Below are 20441 nucleotides of genomic sequence, written 5' to 3'. Positions count from 1 at the left end.
GTTGGTGAATAAAAAAAGTTTATACTAAAAGGGAAAAAACCAGCAAAGGAGGCAGTGGGCCCTCTCGATGACCAAGGAATAAAAGGGTGCATCAAGGATGACAAACGGATTGCAGATAGGCTAAATTCATTCTTCGCATCTGTCTTTACCGAGGAGGACATTGCATCAATGCCCGAACCAGGGAAAGTATCAAAGGGAGAAATTGAGGATAGCCTCATCACAGTGGATGTGGACTTGGACATGATATACTATCAGATCGATAGACTAAGAAGTGACAAGTCCCCTGGACCGGATGGAATTCACCTGAGAGTGCTAAAGGAACTTAAGTTAGAAATCGGAGAGCTTTTACAAACCCTAGCTAACTTGTCAATTAAAACCGGAGAAATACCAGATGGCTGGAAGATAGCAAATGTCATTCCAATCTTCAAAAAAGGATCAAGAGGAGAACTGGGCAACTATAGACCTGTGAGTCTTACGTCGGTTCCTGGGAAGATGGTGGAAGCATTAATCAAGGATAGCATAGTGCAACACCTGGAGAATCACGACTTGATGAGAGCTAGTCAACACGGCTTCAGGAAGGAGAAGTCATGTCTGACGAATTTACTTCAATTTTTTGAAAAGGTGAACAAACAAATCGATAGCGGTGACCCGGTGGATATAATATACTTTGGAATGCAATGGGAAAATCAGACCTACAAATTAAGGTTCCACACGCTAGGCTTCTGAAGAAACTACAAAGCCATGGGATTGAAGGGGATATACTAGGATGGATAGGAAATTGGCTGGAGAACAGATTGCAGAGGGTAGGCATAAATGGGAAGTTCTCGGACTGGGAAAAGGTGACAAGCGGTGTGCCCCAGGGCTCGGTTCTCGGACCAATATTATTCAACATATTCATAAATGACCTAGAGGAGGAAACGACGAGCAATATAATCAAGTTCGCAGATGACACGAAACTATGTCGATCAGTTGGATCACAAAAGGACATTGAAGAACTCCAGAGAGATCCGAACCAGCTAGAGAAATGGGCGGAAAAGTGGCAGATGAAGTTTAATATAGACAAATGCAAAATGATGCATCTGGGTACGAAAAACAAGGAACATGATTATAAAATGTTAGGTGTGACACTGGGCAAGGGCGAACAAAAAAGGGACCTGGGGGTACTGATAGACAGGACCCTGAAGCCATCGACGCAATGCGCAGCGGCGGCAAAGAAAGCGAACAGGATGTTAGGCATGATAAAGAAGGGTATTACGAGTAGATTGGCGGACGTCATAATGCGGCTTTACAGAGCAATGGTATGACCACACCTGGAGTACTGTGTCCAACACTGGTCTCCTTACCTAAAGAAGGATATAACCCTGCTGGAGAGGGTGCAGAGGTGAGCCACAAAGCTAGTAAAAGGTATCGAGAATTTGAGCTACAAAGAACGCCTCGGAAAACTAAGCTTGTTCACCCTTGAGAAGAGAAGGACTGAGAGGGGATATGATAGAGACTTTTAAAATACTAAAAGGTTTTGACAAAATAGAGCAAGAAGCATCATTTTTGACGTTGTCAAATGTGACTAGGACGAGAGGTCATAGACTGAAATTGAGGGGGCGACAGGCCCAGGACAAATGTCAGAAAGTTCTGTTTTACACAGCGAGTGGTGGACCCTTGGAATGCTCTCCCGGAGGAGGTAATGATGGAAACCTCCATTATGGGATTCAAATGCAAGTTGGATGAATACCTCCTTGCAAATCACATTGAGGAATACGGGAAAACAAGATCTTCATTAGGGAACACCTAGATTGGCCTCCGCGTGTGCGGGTCACCGGACTGGATGGAGCAAAGGTCTGATTCGGTGAAGGCATTTCTTATGTTCTTATGAACCCTTCAACTGGGCAGGTTATGGAAGGGGGGGGGGGAGCCTTGTCCTTCAAGCATGTGGCTCTTCTTATCACCCACTTCCCCCTTTCTGTTATGAACTTAAATAGAGAGAGAGAGGGAGTACCAGAAAAAAGAGCAAAAATAATGCTGAGGGGCTGCCACTGGCACCCCGAGCCTTGCAATGAAGAACACTATACTATACTAGAGAGAGGGCTCATTCCAGAATGCTCCTCATAGACTAGCACTGAGCGCCGATTTTCTTGACGCTCAAATTTGGCTGCCCCTCAATGAATCCAGCTCTAACTGTAAAAATCCCATGTCTAAGGGCTAGTATTCTATCACGTGCATGCCCAAATTGAAGCCTAACAGAATGAGGATACTTTATAACATTGTCCAGGTCCACCCTATAGTGTTGATCCAGTCCTGGGTTTACCCCATTGCATGTTGGGACTTGTAGTTTTCCTTTGCTTATGGAATGCAATGGGGAAATCAGACCTACAAATTATTGAATGACATGGGGACAAATTTTTCCCCGTCCCCACGGGAACTTATTTTCCCATCCCAGTGGGTTCTTTACCTGTCCCTGCCTCATTCCTGCAAACTCCGTCCTCATTTGCACAAGCCTCAAACACTTTAAAATCTTAAGTGTTTGAGGCTTGTGCGGTTAAGGAATGGGACAGGGATGGGGAAATTGAGTTATCCCTGTGTCTTTCTCTACTACAAATCTCAGCTTGCAGTGGGGTAGACCAATCTAATTATGCTACTTACAATGTCTGTACAATACACATTAAAGCATCTTAACAGACAGCTTACGTAGTGGCAAAATAAGCCCAGTTTGTTCAAGATGGACTGAACTAGTTCTGGCTTTACTCAGCGACTCTCTGCACTTCTGGTATTTTGCTCTGCTCTAGAGATGCTGGAATTAAATCCAGAGACACAGGAGAACAAGGTGAGCTAAAGCAGAAAATTTTGTCTCAGTCACTAACACACGGTTAATTGGTGGCCGAAGCAAGTTTGATCAGGTGACACCCTTGTTGTGACAGCTTCACTGGCTGCCAGTGAAATACAGGATTGATTATAAAGGCCTTGTGTTGGTTTTTAAAGCTGTACATTAAAGTGTCCCCTGGTATTTGAGCCAGGCGCTGAAAATACACTAACCAAATCATCATCTGAGATCAGAGGGGGGACACTGTGACGAGTGAGTGAGGAATTAACTGCAGTACATTATGTTAGAATAAGTTCTTCTGAGGGGGGCATTCGGAGAAACTGAAGGGAGATAGGTTCAAAACAAACGCAAGGAAGTTTTTTTTCACCCAAAGGGTCGTGGACACTTGGAATGCGCTACCGGAGGAAGTGATCAGGCAGAGTACGGTACAGGGATTCAAACAGGGATTGGACGGATTCCTGAGGGATAAAGGGATCGTGGGATACTGAGAGAGGTGCTGGGATGTAACACAAGTATAGAAAGCTAACCAGGTAATAAGTATAGAAACCCAATCAGGTCGTGCATGTGCAAGACCGGAGGGTTAGGACTTCGATGGGAAGATAGGACTTCAATGAGAAACCAAGGTGGCAAGGGAGCCCCTTCTGGTGATTCAGACAGGTCGTGACCTGTTTGGGCCGCCGCGGGAGCGGACTGCTGGGCAGGATGGACCTATGGTCTGACCCGGCGGAGGCACTGCTTATGTTCTTATGTTCTTATGTAATTTTGGTGGCAGGGGTGTCTTGGTTAGGTTTTCCAAACATCCAGATTTCCCCGGACATGTCCGGAGGGCCGGATGTTTTTTGAAAACCTGGTATTTTGTCCAGGTTTTGAAAAGAAATCACGTCACATCCGCACATGCGCGGATGCCTTCCTGCCCAACAATCAAGCAGTGGGAGGTGGAGCTGGGGTATAATGGGGGTGGGGATGGGTCGATCTGGGCGGGCCTGATTTAAAATCTTGGTGGAACAACCCGACAGGATCACTTGTCCTTAGAGTAATTTCTGATAGTCAGAAATTTAAAAAAGGTGTTGAAGACGACTCTGTTTGTAGAGGCTTTTTAAAATGAAAGATTTGTGCTAATTATGAAGAGTAAAACATAGAAACTTGATGGCAGATAAAGGCCAAACGGCCCATCCAATCTGTCCATCCAGACTCTGAGCATTCCACTATCTCCTATTGGCTAAGATGCTTAACATTTGCATTTCCTCTTCCTATTGGGTAAGGCATGGTACAAGTTTTTAAATAAATAAATAAATAACAGAGCCTGGGATTAGACCTCACTGGTCTCAGCGGCTTTCTTACCCTGACTGCTAGAACCCTATTTCTATATTTTTTTACACATTTATATCCTGCATATCCAATATCTATGCAGGTTACAACATCACACTCATAAAATAAAACAATACAATTTACTCAATAACACATTATAAACACACAACATGAGTAATTTAACTTATAACATTCATCAGCAAGCTCATAAAATAAAACCAAATGGCCTCTCCTCGGCCAATTTTGCTTGGAACTCAGATCACCCACTGTAACTCCCTACACCGGCCCGAAATATCGGTCCTCTCTGAACCCAAAGTACTGTGTGGAACTGAGAGGAGAGGGGTGCATGCACAGCAAGAATCCAGCAGGTGGTGACAGAACATCAGAAACTACAAATCACAGGTTTATATAGTTTTTCATACAATAGTACCCAGCAACATTGCTCATCTACAATAAAGACCAGAGCGTTTATTTCTAAGCATTTTTCTGATGTTTTGCAGAAGAAACCCTAATCGATATCTTTCTGCATTTGAGAGCATGAACCCATGAATGGTTCAGCCTGCTCCAGGTCACATGGAGCTACCTGTCACCCCCCCCCCCCCCCCCAGATGAGATCAGAGGAAAGGAATACCAAGGGGTGCTGCAGGGCAGGAGTGATGTGCATTGGCAGAGTTGTGTGTCAGGGTCTCAGTACTGGAAGAGCAGGGGGTGCTGCAGGGCAGGAGTGAGGTGCATTGACAGAGCTGTGTGTGAGGGTCTCAGTAATGGAATACCAAAGGGTGCTTTAGGGCAGGAGTGAGGTGCATTGGAAGAGTTGTGTGTCAGGGTCTCAGTACTGGAAGAGCAGGGGGTGCTGCAGGGCAGGAGTGAGGTGCATTGGCAGAGCTGTGTGTGAGGGTCTCAGTACTTGAATAGCAGAGCGTGCTGCAGGGTAGGAATGAGGTGAATTGACAGAGCTGTGTGTGAGGGTCTCAGTATTGGAATACCAAATGGTGCTTTAGGGCAGGAGTGAGGTGCATTGGCAGAGCTGTGTGTCAGGGTCTCAGTACTGGAAGAGCAGGGGGTGCTGCAGGGCAGGAGTGAGGTGCATTGGCAGAGCTATGTGTGGGGGTCTCAATACTGGAATAGCAGAGGTGGTGCAGGGCAGGAGTGAGATGCATTGACAGAGCTGTGTGTGAGGGTCTCAGTACTTGAATAGCAGAGAGTGCTGCAGGGTAGGAATGAGGTGCATTGACAGAGCTGTGTGTGAGGGTCTCAGTATTGGAATACCAAAGAGTGCTTCAAGGCAGGAGTGAGATGCATTGACAGAGCTGTGTGTCAGGGTCTCAGTATTGGAAGAGCAGGGGGTGCTGCAGGGCAGGAGTGAGGTGCATCGGCAGAGCTGTGTGTGGGAGTCTCAGTACTGGAATAGCAGAGGTGATGCAGGGCAGGAGTGAGGTGCATTGGCAGAGCTGTATGTGAGGGTCTCAGTACTGGAATACCAAAGGATGCTTTAGGGCAGGAATGAGGTGCATTGGCAGAGCTGTGTGTGAGGGTCTCGGTACTGGTATAGCAGAGGGTGCTTCAGGGCAGGAATGAGGTGCACTGGGAGAGCTGTGTTTGAGAGTCTCAGTACTGGAAAAGCAGAGGGTGCTGCAGGGCAGGAGTGAGGTGCATTTGGTAGATTGGTTCCTGGTGCTGTTCACTTTTATCCTTTCATGGATCACTACTTAAATAAGGCCCAATGTTGCTCCTAGTCCATACGTTTACAAGAAAATGAGAACTAGAGCTCCAGACATGCAATGGGAGCAGCACCAGGCCTGGGTCACAGTTGAAGACATGGGACAGAAGGTTCCTGCCCACTTGTCCACCTCAGTGGGTTTTGGTGCCCTCCCTCTCTCTGCCATAGCCTCAGGCTAACTACTAATCTTCCATGCACACGCCTGCGGCACTCCAGCGTGTGGTCCTGAGAACTGTCCTGTAGCTGGGACGGATCCATTTCCCTGGCTGCCAGCAACAAAAGGAACTGTGCAGTCCTGCGGCCCAATAATTTGGATTTATCTCACATCTTTTCCAATAGTCGCTCAAGGTGAGTTACATTCAGGTACACTGGATATTTCCCTGTCCTTGACAGGCTCACAATTTAATTTTGTACCTGAGGCACTGGAGGGTTAAGTGAATTGCTCAAGGTCACAAGGAGCAGCGGTTTTGCTGTAAAATAATGGTGCTTCTATGCTGCCTGCCTCTGATTTGCCTGGGTCGCTTTCTCTCTGATCCTTTTTCAAGTGTCCCTTTCTCCATCACTGTGCCCTCACCCATGTTGTGTGACCTTCAGAAGGTCATTTAGACTTGGTGTCTACAGGGAAGATGCCCAGTGCATGATGACCCTTAGTATTTTGTAAGCTTTCCGGCACTTTTTTAAAGAATTGGAATAATAAATCCCATCCTGAGGCTTACCTTGAGGACTGGGATTTGTGGGCACACTTTCCACCAGATGTGAAAGAGCCCCAGATGTGCCTACTCCCCTTGTCTTTCCAGGAGAGAGGAGGATGCGCCCTGCCCTGTGCAGCGCAGCCATCTCTTCTAGTCTGGAAATGGTCCTTTTCCCTTAGGCCCCTCCTTTCCATGCAGATCCTTTTGGGAGAGGGGAGGAGGCGAGGCTGCTGCGATTGGATGGAAGTTATCACACCCAGGCCAAAGACAGAAAAAAAAAAAAAAAAATGCAATTAAAAAAAAAAAAACTTTTGTTTGCCTGTCTGCAAACCCCCTCCTCCCTCCCCTCTCGCTCCCTGCACTTTCCTTTTGACACTGGTCCTGTGCCCAGCCTCAGAGACGAGCCCGGGGGGTCTCCCCTCTTTTCTTCCCTGCACGTCCCCACCCCCAACCCTGGCTGCCTTCTGCTTACCCTCAGGGTCCCCTGCAAAGACTGGAGGGGCCAAGATGACCAGATCAGAGGAGGTGAACCGGCTGACCGAGAATGTGTACCGGGTAAGTAAGGCATCCCCAAACCTCCTCTCCTCCCCCCTTCTCTCTTCCTGTCTCCCTCCCCTCTCCTCCTCCTTGTTCTTTTTTCTCTTTCCATTCTCCTCTGGCCTTCACCCTGTATCTGCTTCTCCCCAGGTCTTGCTTTCCCCTTTATTTATCTGCCTTTTGTAAGACTAATATCCTTTTCCCCACCCCCAATAAAACAGGGAAAGAGAGAAAGGCACCAGTGAAAGTAACACAAAAACCTGTAACAGTAACACCCCTCCCCCCCCCCCCAAAAAAAAAAAAACCCACTGGGCTAGAAACGGTGAAATGTCAAGTCTGCCTTGCAGTGGGAGAAAGGGAAGGGGAAATGCATTTCCTCTTGTACTGAACAAAATCCAAAGAGAGAACAGATTCCGAATAAAAGGACCACAAATTAGAAACAGAAATGCTGCAGACACAAACTGAGCTGGAAACCCTGAGATGTCAGAACCTGTTTGCAGAGAAAGAGAAGCAGAAATGCATTTGCTCCTGTACTGAGCAAAAATCCAAAGAGATCAGAGACGTAGTTCCCAAAGAGAAGAGAAAAACCAAAACCAAAACCAAAAAACTTCCCAAATAAAGAACTAGCAGCTACAGCCACAGAATGCCCTTGTATCGCTCCATGGTGTACAATTCTTGTTGCCCGTATTGCAAAAAAAGATACAGCTATGGGATTAGAAAAGGCACAGAGAAGGGCCACAAAAATTATAAAAGGGATGGGATGACTTCCCTATGAGAAAAGGCTAAAGTGGAGAAGAGACAGCTCAGGGGAGGGAAAGTGGATGGGACTTATTTACTGTCTTTTTGTGGTTACACATTCAAAGCATTTACATATAATACAGGTACTTATTTTGTATCTGGGGCAATGCCCAGGGTCACAAGGTGCAGGGCTGGAATTGATCCCACAGCCAGGCAGCAGATCTACCACCAGGCCACTCCTCTGTGATAGAGGTCTATAAAAAAAAACTGAGTGAAATGGAACAAGTAGACAGGAATCTCTTGTTTACTCTTTCCAAAAATACTAGGACTAGGAATCATGCGATGAAGCTACTAAGTAGTAGATTTAAAATGAAAACAAACAAACTGGAAAAAATATTTCTTCATTCAGCGTGTAATTAAACTCTGAAATTCGTTGCCAGAGAATGTGGTGAAAGCAGTTAGCTTAGCAGGGTTTAAAAAAAAGGGTTGGCTACTGGACGGACCATTCGGATCTTTATCTGCCTAAAAGAAAAGTCCATAAGCCGTTATTAAGATGGACTCCGGATGCTTTTTCCTGCATAAAATCTGTTTTACTCTTTGGGATCTTGGCCACTGTTGGAAACAGGATACTGGCCTTTGGTCTGTCCCAGTATGGCAACTCTTATGCTCTTATATATTGTCCTTTTACCAGGCCAGAAAAAGGAGATTCTGGACAGGCACCAGAACCTGGGAAATGTTCTTCGGAACATTTGTTTCTGGGTTTTATTTTTAAACTGGACATTTTCCCCAAAGACAGAAATGGGGGGGGGGAGGGGTTGGACTTCAAGGTTGTATCTGACCCTACATGTTATTTCTGAATGGAATGCACGGCCCAGGAAGAGAGACAGTGACTGCTTCATTTGTGACACTGTGTTAACCCTGAGCTCTCAGTGCTTTTAATACCAACCGGAAAAAGAATGATTTCCACCAAGAAAGTACAGACACCTTCCATGAAGCTCTCATCCCTTACAATCCTGTACAGTGCTTTTCCACCTCATTCCCATGAAGGACAACCTACTCCTGTCTATCTCTGCAATAAGGAGCTTGGGGGACTCTTACAAAGCACTCTGGGACAGGGCCCCTTAATAAATGCAAAGGAGCATAGGCCAAAAAGCCACTGAGTGGTTGGGGAGAGGTTTCTACGCATCCACCGTGATCTTATATAGTTAGAGTGGGATGTGTGTTACATAAACACATAGGTTTATCTGTAGGTGCCTCTGTATGTCCAGAGATGGACACCATGATACATCCCTCTCTGGAGCAGGAGTAGCCTTAGTGGTTAAATGCAGCAGCCTGAGAACGTGGGAAACCAGCTCCATTTCCCCCTGCTGCTCCTTGTCACTCTGGGCAAGTCACTTGCCCCAGGCACAAAGTAAGTAAACCACTGTTGTACTCCTTGGGATCTAGCTAGGTACTTCGGACCTGGACCTTCGGTCTGTCCCAGTATGGCAATTCTTATGTTCTTATGTGAGCCAAGTCTAAGACAATCGAGCCATTGTGACATCACTGATGAGAATGGCTCTTAGGCATTGGTGGAATGAGGCTTTATGACATCACACTCCCAGCTCTGGAATAGTGCTACTCTTTGGGTTTCTGCCTGGTGCTTGGGGCCACTATTGGAAACAGGATGGCAATTCTTATGTTCATCCCCAATCGACATAGGGGAGCACAGGTGACTAGGAGTGAGAGAGCATTCAAACCTTGGGGACCCAACAGAACTTTACATGTTCTCCCTCTCAATTTAATCATATGCTCGGGCAGGATTAAGTGGATGCTGGGGTGAGGGATAGCTCCCTATGTGGAAGACAGATTATCTCTTGTGCGCCTTGGATCATGGATAGAGCGTGGTGCCACCTCCTTCTCAGCAACCCGCTCTCTTCCTTCTCTCTTCTAGGTCATCCTGGACCAGTTCAACCCCAGTCTGAAAAGCTTCGTCACCATGGGGAAGCACTACCAGAAAGCCCTGTCAGGTAATGTAAACTCCTCCTGCTTCCAAGCTTTCTCTTACCCTGGCGGGTTCCTGGGTTATGCTGATGCCTGGTCTCTCTTACAGGGGTCACCGTAGCAGCAAAAGGTTACTTTGACGCCTTGGTGAAGCTTGGAGAACTGGCCAGCGATAGCCAGGGGTCCAAGGAGCTGGGTAGGTTACTGATACCCAACATGGCTTGATTAACATGGAGGCTTGGGCGTGACACTTACGAACCCCTCTGGAGGTGTGGCCCAGTGGCCTCAGCACCCTGAGGTTGCAGGTTCAATCCTAAGCCACTCCTTGTGACTCTGGCCAAGTCACGTAACACTCCTTTGGCCTAGGTACAAAATAAGTACCTGTCTAACATACATAAAAGATTTGGATTGCAACCACAGAAAAGGCAGTATATCAAGTCCCATACTGTTTGCTCACAGACCCTGAGTTCCTCCAACTCCCCAACACTCTTCCAACTCTGGAAAAGAAATGTTTTTAGGGCACTTGGAGGTTGGAGGGTCAGGATTTGAAAACCCTAGCTCGGAGATCAGGCCTTCTTTCATTGGGTAATACGGCCCCCTTAAGGTATCCAAGTCCCTCTTTAGGATGAAGAGAGAGGGAGGTGAGGGTGCAGTTCTGCTTTCTTTTATCTGTCTTTTGTTATATATAAGGACCACATTTTGGGGATGAAGTTTAAGTTTGGCTGTATTTGTTTTAAGGCATTGACAGTTCTTATTCCAGAATAGCTTATGGAATCTTTTATCATCACCAACTCCAAACATTCTAGGAAATCTCCTGCGCTATTCTCTTTCCCTTTTGCAAAGGGATGTAAATTAAAAAAATTCCAGGAGCATCTGTTGTCTTTTCAAGCAGCTTTATTTACGGGCTAAGGACCTGAATTATGTATTTACATCTTCAAACTCCTACCAACAGTTTTGACGTGCTTTAAAAACGCAATTCTTTATAGAATCTTTTGGAAGTTAGATACTTGTTGCTGTATTCATCTGTATTTTTTTTTTTTTTTTTTTTAAATCTTTCATGAACCGCATAGAACTAAGTGGTATTTGCGGTATAGAAGTGGGTTTTATGTTATGATTATACAGTGCTTTACTTCCAAATAAGAGTGACGTAGGCTGATGCGCGGCCACTTCTGGGGTGCAGGGCCTGGCAGCACGTTCACAATCCGTTGGAGCTGAAAAGCTTGATCGTGACTACCGAGACAAATCTATTGTTCCTGGATGCACTGAAGCAGCTTTTCTAGCCAAAATGTTGGTCACCGTCGGAAAGACCGTTTGCAATTAACTGCTCCTGAGAAATGTATTGACAAAGTTTGAAGATAAATTAAAATGCTTGTGGAGAAAGACTACTTCTCTGGATGCCTTTGTTTGGCTATTTTTACCTTGCTTGTTTCTCTTGTTGACTCTTTAATAAAAAATGATATAAAAAAAAAAATTAAAAAATGCTTGGATTTGAAACTTAAGCGCCAAGAATTGCTGTCAAAATTTACTTCAGCCTGTCCCAATCTTTCTTGCCGTATACGGGGCAGACCGCAGCCAATGCCAGGCAGACATCTACATCTGGGCCCCGAATATGGCAAGACAGATCAGGGTGAGCTAGAGTAGATTTTCATGGCAGCCCTGGTAGCTGGGAAGTAGGGCCAGGCTGAGCCCTGAAAATGGCAAGGCTGGATTTATTGTACTGTCTGAATACGGGTCTTTTAACTGGACCATACCATCTCCAACCTGCTGATAACAACAAACGACTTCAAATCTTTTCGTAAAGAAATCAAAACCCAACTATTCAAAAAATTTATCCAGATGTCCTAACTCTAACCCTGGAGTCCCCTCCGTGTAATTCCCTCAACTGTAATTCACCAATCTTCTTGTAATTCTCCTGGAAATGTCCAGATGTCTCTTTTGTAATCCGCCCAGAACTGCAAGGTACGGGCAGAATAGAAGTCAGTAATGTAATATAATGTATATCACAGTGGGGGAGGGGAAGACACCTTATAGTGGAACTTAGCAAGTAAAATGTAATAATGTACTGGATTGTTGGTTCAGCATTGCTCTGATAATGAATCAGGCTGGAAGGACCTTTGGCGGTATATAAAAATAAAGTTATTATGATCTGCCGTCATTTACTCTGTTACTTCGTTAAATGGAAGGTTTTTATGCCTATGAGATGCCACCTGTGAGAATTTTAAAGTTTTAGCACTTGGTTCTGAGCAGTGGCGTAGCTGGGACTGGGTGGAAGGACTGAGAGGTGCCCTCCCGCTAGATTCGGCACTCCCACCCCACCCACCGGGTCCTCCACAACAGCAGCATCATTAGACCGCTAAAGGTCGCCTCTCCAGCCGACGGAACCTTTCTTCTGCCATGTCCCGCCCATAGGAAATTGCATCAGCGCACAGGATGCAGCAGAGGAAAGGCCTCACCAGCCAGAGAGGCAGCTTTTAACGGACGGGGGTCAGTAGCTGAGCATGGGTGGAGGTGCCGGACCTCGGCATGAGGAAGGGAGGGTTCAGCTGCAGGTAGCCCTGGGCATTTTGCTGGGTTCGCTCACTGGTAGGTAAATCCCTGGTTCTGAGGTTTTCCTTCCATATCTTTTGTGTTTTTAGTTTATAGTGTTTGAAAAAAATTATCCAGTTGATTTAATCTCACTTGGTATGAACACATCACCAATCATTAACTTGTGTGGTTCACATTCTAGTCAGATTTTCTGGTGATGAGCGCAGTCGTGATTCCCAGTCTGTGTGATCTAGCTAGGTACTTGGGACCTGGCTTGGCCACTGTTGGAAACAGGATACTGGGCTTCATGGACCTTTAGTCTGTCCCAGTTTAGCAGCTCTTATGTTCATATGTGAGACAAGTATGATGAGGTTGGCTCTTAGGCATTGGTGGAATGAGGCATTATGACATCACAATCTCAGCTCTGGAATGTTGCTACTCTTTGGGTTTCGGCCTGGTACTTGGGACGTGGGTTGGCCACTGTTGATCAGGATACTGGGCTGGATGGACCTTTGGTCTGTCCCAGTATGGCAATTCTTATGGTGAGCAATCAAGCCATCGTGACATAATTTATGAGGTTGGCTCTTAGGCAATGGTGGAATGAGGCATTATGACATCACAATCTCAGCTCTGGAATGTTTTTACTCTGGGCTTCTGCCTGGCATTGGGACCTGGGTTGGCCACTGTTGGAAACAGGATACTGGACTTGAGGACCTTTTGGTCTGTCGCAGTATGGCAATTCTTATGAGAGGGTTTGAAGAGAAGACAGTGTTATTATCCAGCATGGAGAGCGTTTGGGAGTCACACAGAGAAAGTCAGGGGCAGACTAGGGAAATTACCCACACTCAGCAACAGAGCTGAGGATTAGAGTTTAGGGACAGGGAATTAAAATGACTCAAACCCCCCCCCTCCCCCACAGATCCAGGAATTAGAATTGAGATAAAGGTGATTCACTCCAGGGTTTCATGCATACAGAGTCAGCGACAGAGCCAAAGATTAGAAACTGAAGTTACTTACCTGTAATGGGGCTCTCTGTGGACAGCAGGCTCAGTGTGTGGCTGACTGATCCTGCTGTCCACAGAGATCCCCCGTTACATAGAAGTAACTTCACTTTTACTCCAGGGTTCCACACATAGAGAGTCCGCGGCAGAGCCAGTGAAAGAGTCAGGGATTAGAACTCAGGCCCAGGGCTGTTAACAGAAGGAGGAGAGTTTGAACCCATGTCCTAGGAGTTCTCATGGATGATCTAGCTAGAAGAGAAAACAAAATATGCCCCTGAGATTTCAACAGCAGCAGGGTGCCTGCCCTCCCTTCCCATCCATTCCCCAAAGGAAATGTGAGCTGATTTCCTTACATTCCCCTCCCCTCCACCACCATTGTCGTCCAGAATTGCTGGTCCGCAGGAACTAGAAAACTGAGGAAGCAGATATGCTCTATTCTGAATTCAGTGGTGTCTGGGGGTAGGGTGGAAACAAGGAGGCTGCATCCCAGGGACCAGTGATTTGAACCTGGGTGCTGCCATAGAGACCACCTCCTTTCCCTGTCCTGCTCCGGCCTCTCTGTATTCCTCTCACATAGTCTCCTGCTCACCATCACTCAGAGCTTCCTGTCTCTGGGCTGAAAGCCACAGCACCTCCTCCCCCTTTGCCTCATTCTCTTCCCTCTTATCTCTGCCTCTTCCAGAGCTCCTCCTCATAAGAACACAGGATTTGACTTACTAGGACAGACCTAATGTCCATCCAGCCCAGTATCCTGTTTTCAACAGTGGCCAACTCAGGTCACAAGTACCTGGCAAGATCCCAAACCAGTACAACAGATTTAGCAGTGGATTTTCCCAACTCCGGCTTAATAATGGCTTACGGAGTTCTCTTTTAGGAAAATATCCAATCCTTTTTTGAAACCCTGCTAAGCTAACTGATTTTACCACATTCTCTGGCAATGAATTCCAAAGTTTCATTATACGTTGTGCGAAGAAATATTTTCTCTGGTTTGTTTAGTAGGTTAATTGCATGTCCCCTAGTCCTAGTATTTTTGGAAGGAATGAACAAGCGATTCACATCTACCCTTTCCACTCTGGGCAAGATTCTCAAAACTTTAACGCGGTCACTAAACTGTTTTCCGACAGTTTTGCCTGCACGTATTTTAGTGGCGGCTTATCAAAACGGGTTATCTCTGTCTTTAGCGAGGTGTCAAGCAGTCTCCGACAATGGCATGCAAATGTGTTATTTAACATTGAAATTAGCCCTCCGGTGGATTCTTAAAAATTGCTGACACATTTTTGAAGAGCGGCGCCAGCTTTTGGCGACAAAATGCAGCGACTGGTCCGTGGGTGCCGTTACAGTGCCAGCACATGTGTTTTGACTGTGGCTATAGAAAAAAAAATGTGTACTGTATCTATATATTTTATAATTAGAGCAGTGGTCTCAAACTCAAACCCTTTGCAGGGCCACATTTTGGATTTGTAGGTACTTGGAGGGCCGCAGAAAGAATACTTAATTTCTTCTTATTAAAGATATGACAATTTTGCACGAGTTAAAACTCTTTATGTTTCTATATATATAAAATCGGAGGTATGTATGTATGTATGTATGTGTGTGTGTATGTGCCGCGATCACGCAAAAACGGCTTGACCGATTTGAACGAAACTTGGTATGCAGATCCCTCACTACCTGAGATGATATGTTCTGGGGGTCTCGCGGCCCACCTGCACACGTGGGCGGAGCTACAAACAGAAAATCAGATTTCACCCATTCATGTCAATGGAAAAAATGTAAAAAGCTGCCATTCTCACAGTTATTAAAAAACGGCTTGACCGATTTGAACGAAACTTGGTATGCAGATCCCTCACTACCTGGGGTGATATGTTCTGGGGGTCTCGCGGCCCACCTGCACACGTGGGCGGAGCTACAAACATAAAATCAGATTTCACCCATTCATGTCAATGGAAAAAATGTAAAAAGCTGCCATTCTCACAGTAATTCAAAAACGGCTTGACCGATTTGAACGAAACTTGGTATGCAGATCCCTCACTACCTGGGGTGATATGTTCTGGGGGTCTCACGGCCCACCTGCACACGTGGGCGGAGCTACAAACAGAAAATCAGATTTCACCCATTCATGTCAATGGAAAAAATGTAAAAAGCTGCCATTCTCACAGTAATTCAAAAACGGCTTGCCCGATTTGAACGAAACTTGGTATGCAGATCCCTCACTACCTGGGGTGATATGTTCTGGGGGTCTCGCGGCCCACCTGCACACGTGGGCGGAGCTACAAACAGAAAATCAGATTTCACCCATTCATGTCAATGGAAAAAATGTAAAAAGCTGCCATTCTCACAGTAATTCAAAAACGGCTTGACCGATTTGAACGAAACTTGGTATGCAGATCCCTCACTACCTGGGGTGATATGTTCTGGGGGTCTCGCGGCCCACCTGCACACGTGGGCGGAGCTACAAACAGAAAATCAGATTTCACCCATTCATGTCAATGGAAAAAATGTAAAAAGCTGCCATTCTCACAGTAATTCAAAAACGGCTTGACCGATTTGAACGAAACTTGGTATGCAGATCCCTCACTACCTGGGGTGATATGTTCTGGGGGTCTCTCGGCCCACAACTCTATGTTGCTTGCTCAAGGGTGGGTTCACCCAACAATTTATATGTTCTTGCTCCTGGAGGTGAAACTAAAAATGTTGTTTATAATCACGTTTTGCGTTAGTTGTATTGTATTCATTTTGTCAAATATTTCACATTATAATTTGAATATTGTACTTTTTATTAAGCTGTAAAAAAATAATTTCATTCACCACTATAAAGTATCTTTATTTGAATCCATTTACAGTGTTATTGCTATAATTAAATACCCGTGCAACGCCGGGGCATCAGCTAGTAGTTTATAAATCTTTCCTTTTGGCTAAGTCTTAATAATAATATTGTAATTTATAGGTAAAGAGACATATGATCAAAACGGTTTTATTTTACTTTTGTGATTATGATAAATATACCGAGGGCCTCAAAATAGGACCTGGCGGGCCTTGAGTTTGAGACCACTGAATTAGAGGGTAGTAAAATCTCTCTTCTTTTGAGTTTAGGGGGAAGACAGGCATGTTTCATGCGCGCTTGTTAAAGGACAACTTTTCTTCTTCAGTGCGTGTACGATACCCTTATCCTGTGTGTTTCTGGCTGTGGTTCATGATTAATAAATTTTACATAAAACCTATTACAAGATTTACCTGAATTATTAGTTTTTTTTTAGAGAACGGCAGGGCATGTTTTATGTGCGATTGATAAAAATCGAAGTAGTTTCTCCCCTCCCACTTGTCCAGTGCTCAAATAATGCCCGTGTTGATTGCATTGCGTTGCTTTCCAGTAACATGCACACATCCACGCTTCTTTTCTTGTATATTCTGCGCAAGTGCCAGTCAGTGACTTGACGCATGCAAATTGAGCAAATCTCCCCCGCTGTCCGGCGAATATCTCCCACTGTCCGTCAACATTATTTGCATGCGAGATTTTGGGGGAATGCCTCGCTTTTTTAAATTCACTCTCACAACGGCCGCATTTTATTACGCGGATTTTTGAGAATTTTATAGACCTCTGTCGTATAGAAACATAGAAACATAGAAAGATGACGGCAGAAAAGGGCCACATCCCATCAAGTCTGCCCACTCTATTGACCCACCCCATTGAGTCTGAATGCTAATGACCTAGTTCCTTAACTCGACCCTCGTAGGGATCCCACGTGGATATCCCATTTATTCTTAAAGTCGAGCACGCTGGTGGCCTTGATCACCTGCACAGGAAGTCTGTTCCAGTGATCTACCACCCTTTCTGTGAAGAAATACTTCCTGGTGTCACCACTAAATTTTCCTCCTCTGAGTTTGAGCGGGTGCCCCCTTGTGACCGAGGGTCCCTTGGGAAAGAATATATCGTTTTCCACCTCGACATGACCCGTGACGTACTTAAATGTCTCAGTCATGTCACCCCTTTCCCTGCGCTCCTCAAGGATATAGAGCTGCAGTTTGCCCAGTCTTTCTTCGTATGAGAGACCCTTGAGCCCCGAGATCATCCTAGTGGCCATCCTCTGGACTGACTCAGCTCGAAGCACATCTTTCCGGTAATGTGGCCTCCAGAATTGCACACAGTACTCCAGATGAGGTCTCACCATGGTTCTGTAAAGTGGTATTATGACTTCAGGTTTACGGCTGACGAAGCTTCTATTGATACATCCCATCATTTGCCTTGCCTTGGATGAGGCCTTCTCTACTTGTTTGGCAGCCTTCATGTCTGCACTGATGATTACCCCCAAGTCCCGTTCCTCTGAGGTCCTAGCTAGCGTTTCTCTATTCAAGGAGTATGTTCTGCATGGATTTCCTCTGCCGAGATGCATGACCTTGTCACCCCTAAGCCGTCTCTTCTCCAAGCTGAAGAGCCCTAGCAGCTTTAACTTTTCCTCATAGGGAAGTCATCCCATCCCTTTTATCATTTTTGTCCTTCTCTGTATCTTTTTCTAATTCTGCTATATCTTTTTTTGAGATGCGGAGGCCAAAATTGCCTTCTCCCCTTCTCTTCCCTCTTTATTTTTGCCTTGTCCTCTCACCTCCCCCTCCCCCCCATACATTCCGATTCATGGAACTTTCCTGGCCTGATGATCTGAGTGAGTGTGTTGCCAAAATGAGACTGTAATAGAAAAAAATCTGAGAAAAAAATATATACAGTAATAACAAAAGCACTGTATCAATAAAATGACACGGTGTAGGAAAAGGGGTAGATCCCGGGTTCCGGTGCCAGTTCAGATGGTCTCATTTCTGGCCCGGTGACAGGACATCACAGAATCGGTGGCTCTGGCTGCTGTTTCTCTTCTTTCAACAAGATGAAAAACAGTTTTTCATGCTCCTTTGATTTTCTCTCATTTTCTTTGGATTTTGCTCCGTTCAGGAGGAAAGGCATTTCTCCTTCTCTTTTTCTGATCTTGCACTACAGACAGTCTGTGGAATCTCAGGGTTTCCAGCTCATTTTGTCTGCTCATTCCTAATTTGTGGTTTCTTATTCTCTGTCTTTCTCTCTTCTCTCTCTGGATTTTACTCTGTTCAGGAGGAAATGCGTTTTTCTTTCTCTGCTCTTGTACTATAGACAGACTCTGACATCTCAGTGATTCCAGATCAGTTTGTGTCTGCTCATTCCTAATTTGTGGTCTCTTATTCTCTGTTTTTCTCTCTTCTCTTTGGGAAATGTGTCTTTACTCTCTTTGGATTTTGCTGAGTACAGGAGGAAATGCATTTCTGTGTCTTTCTCTGCAGACAGACTCTGACATCTTGGAGATTACAGCTCAGTTTGTGTTTTTCTGTCTCTAATTCATGGTCCCCTATTCTGTATGTGATGCGCATGAGTGTGTAACCACAGTGCAGAGTTCTAGGGATCTATCAGTCTAGCTAGTTCTGCTTTCTCCTATAGGTGGCGTATTGAGGTTCTAGTGCCTGCGGTAATATTGACAGTGCTGCCTTTACATCAGGTCGGGTTGTTGCTGTGTAAATCCTGGCCATTATTAGATTTGCTCGAGTGTGCTTCCAGCAGGGTTTTGTGTTGCAACGGAGGGACTTTGTGTTGCCGTTACTAAAGCGACATCAGAATTGGAATATATGTTTGCTAAAGTGAGTTGTAAGGGTGCATCCATTTATCAGGGGTCATATGGTGTGTGTGTTTGCAGAATTGGGATTCTGGGGTCTTGACTGCATAAGTCTTTATATCCCCAGGCTCAGCGCTTGGTGGAAATAAATATCTTCTACAGCAACTGACCGGCCCACTCAGGGACATTCATGTCCTCCGTGCCGACCCACTCCACTGTTGTTTTTCCCAGTGAAAGGTGGATCTTCTCCCCAGGTCTCTGGCAGACTGGCACAGGTTTCCCTCTAGGACAGTGGTTCTTAACCTTGTTGGAGGTACTGAACCCCACCAGTTTCATATGCGTGTTCACCGAACCCTTCTTTATTCCCTTAGTTTTGCCAGAGCTAGACTAGAATTACTCAACTTGGCATTGCAAATCATGCAATTAGGACGCTGACTCCCATCACGTTCCGTTATACATGTGAATCCATATTGTACATATTCGTCCGACCACTTTCGTATTTTGCTCGACATAGTTAGTAAGGGATTAAAATATTAAGATAGGTATCACACGACGTACCATCACAACAGTTACAATTCGACTACTGTGCGCATCAAATCCCCTGCAGCACAGATAGGCCAAGCGATGTCGCGTGATCACCTGCAGCCAATTATGGACAAGCGGAGCGTATCATCATGAATCATAAGCGCTTCGGTCACGTTCAATCATCTATCAGTTAAATCACAAATTTTGATCAGGAATTGATTGATGTATATAAGGCGTTAGTTACAGATTGATAGATCAAGAAACTGAGTACACGATCAGTCTTGATCAAAATCACTGAATAACTGATAGATGATTGAACGTGACCGAAGCGCTATATGAGTCGGAGGTGTGTTTTGACCTCCGCCAAACCCGCGAGACTGACTCACCGAACCCCTGGGGTTCGGTCGAACCCAGGTTAAGAACCACTGCTCTAGGATCTGTCTGTCCTTTTCACTACCCACTTCTCCTTCAGTCTTCACGAGCCTCTCTGCCCCCACTTTCACAAAGGATGGTTCTAGCTGGGTGATGTGCCATGGTTACTTCACCCCACACAAACCATTTAGCACTGAGATCAAGCAATCCCAGTATGCTTTCATCCGAGCATAGAACTTTTCCCCCAAATGCATGTGATATAGATCACATGGTTGTGCTTCAGGACTGGCTTCCTTCTATTCAGAAGATAAATTTGCATGAACCTCTCCGCTGAATAAGAACATAAGAATAGCCTTAAAGGGTCAGACCAATGGTCCAGCTAGCTCAGTAGCCCGTCCTCACGGTGGCCAATCCAAGTCACTACTACCTGGCAAAAACGTAGCAACATTCCAGAATCTCAAAGAGTAGCAGCATTCCATGTGGAACCCCCAAAGAGTAGCAAGATTTCAGAACCCCAAGCAGAATCTCTAAAGAACAGCAAGATTCTGGAATCCCAAAGAGTAGGAACATTCCATGTGGAATCCCATAAGAATATCAACA

The 20441-nt window shown here is 45.5% G+C and overlaps 1 protein-coding gene across 1 annotated transcript in view; it reads left to right on the top strand.

Moving 5' to 3' along the window:
* The first annotated feature begins 6876 nt into the window (after positions 1-6876).
* LOC117368129 (brain-specific angiogenesis inhibitor 1-associated protein 2-like) overlaps positions 6877-20441 on the top strand; it is a 28723-nt gene continuing 15158 nt past the window's right edge. Inside the window, 3 exon segments of the mRNA XM_033961484.1 lie at positions 6877-7090; positions 9744-9819; positions 9903-9989. Of these exon segments, the coding sequence (XP_033817375.1) occupies positions 7043-7090; positions 9744-9819; positions 9903-9989 (211 nt within the window). The 5' untranslated portion in view covers positions 6877-7042.

This window comes from Geotrypetes seraphini, chromosome 10, assembly GCF_902459505.1.
Source record: "Geotrypetes seraphini chromosome 10, aGeoSer1.1, whole genome shotgun sequence".
Lineage (NCBI taxonomy): Eukaryota > Metazoa > Chordata > Amphibia > Gymnophiona > Dermophiidae > Geotrypetes > Geotrypetes seraphini.
The sequence above is the reverse complement of the archived record's forward strand: the minus strand, read 5'-3'. Positions and strand labels throughout refer to the sequence as shown.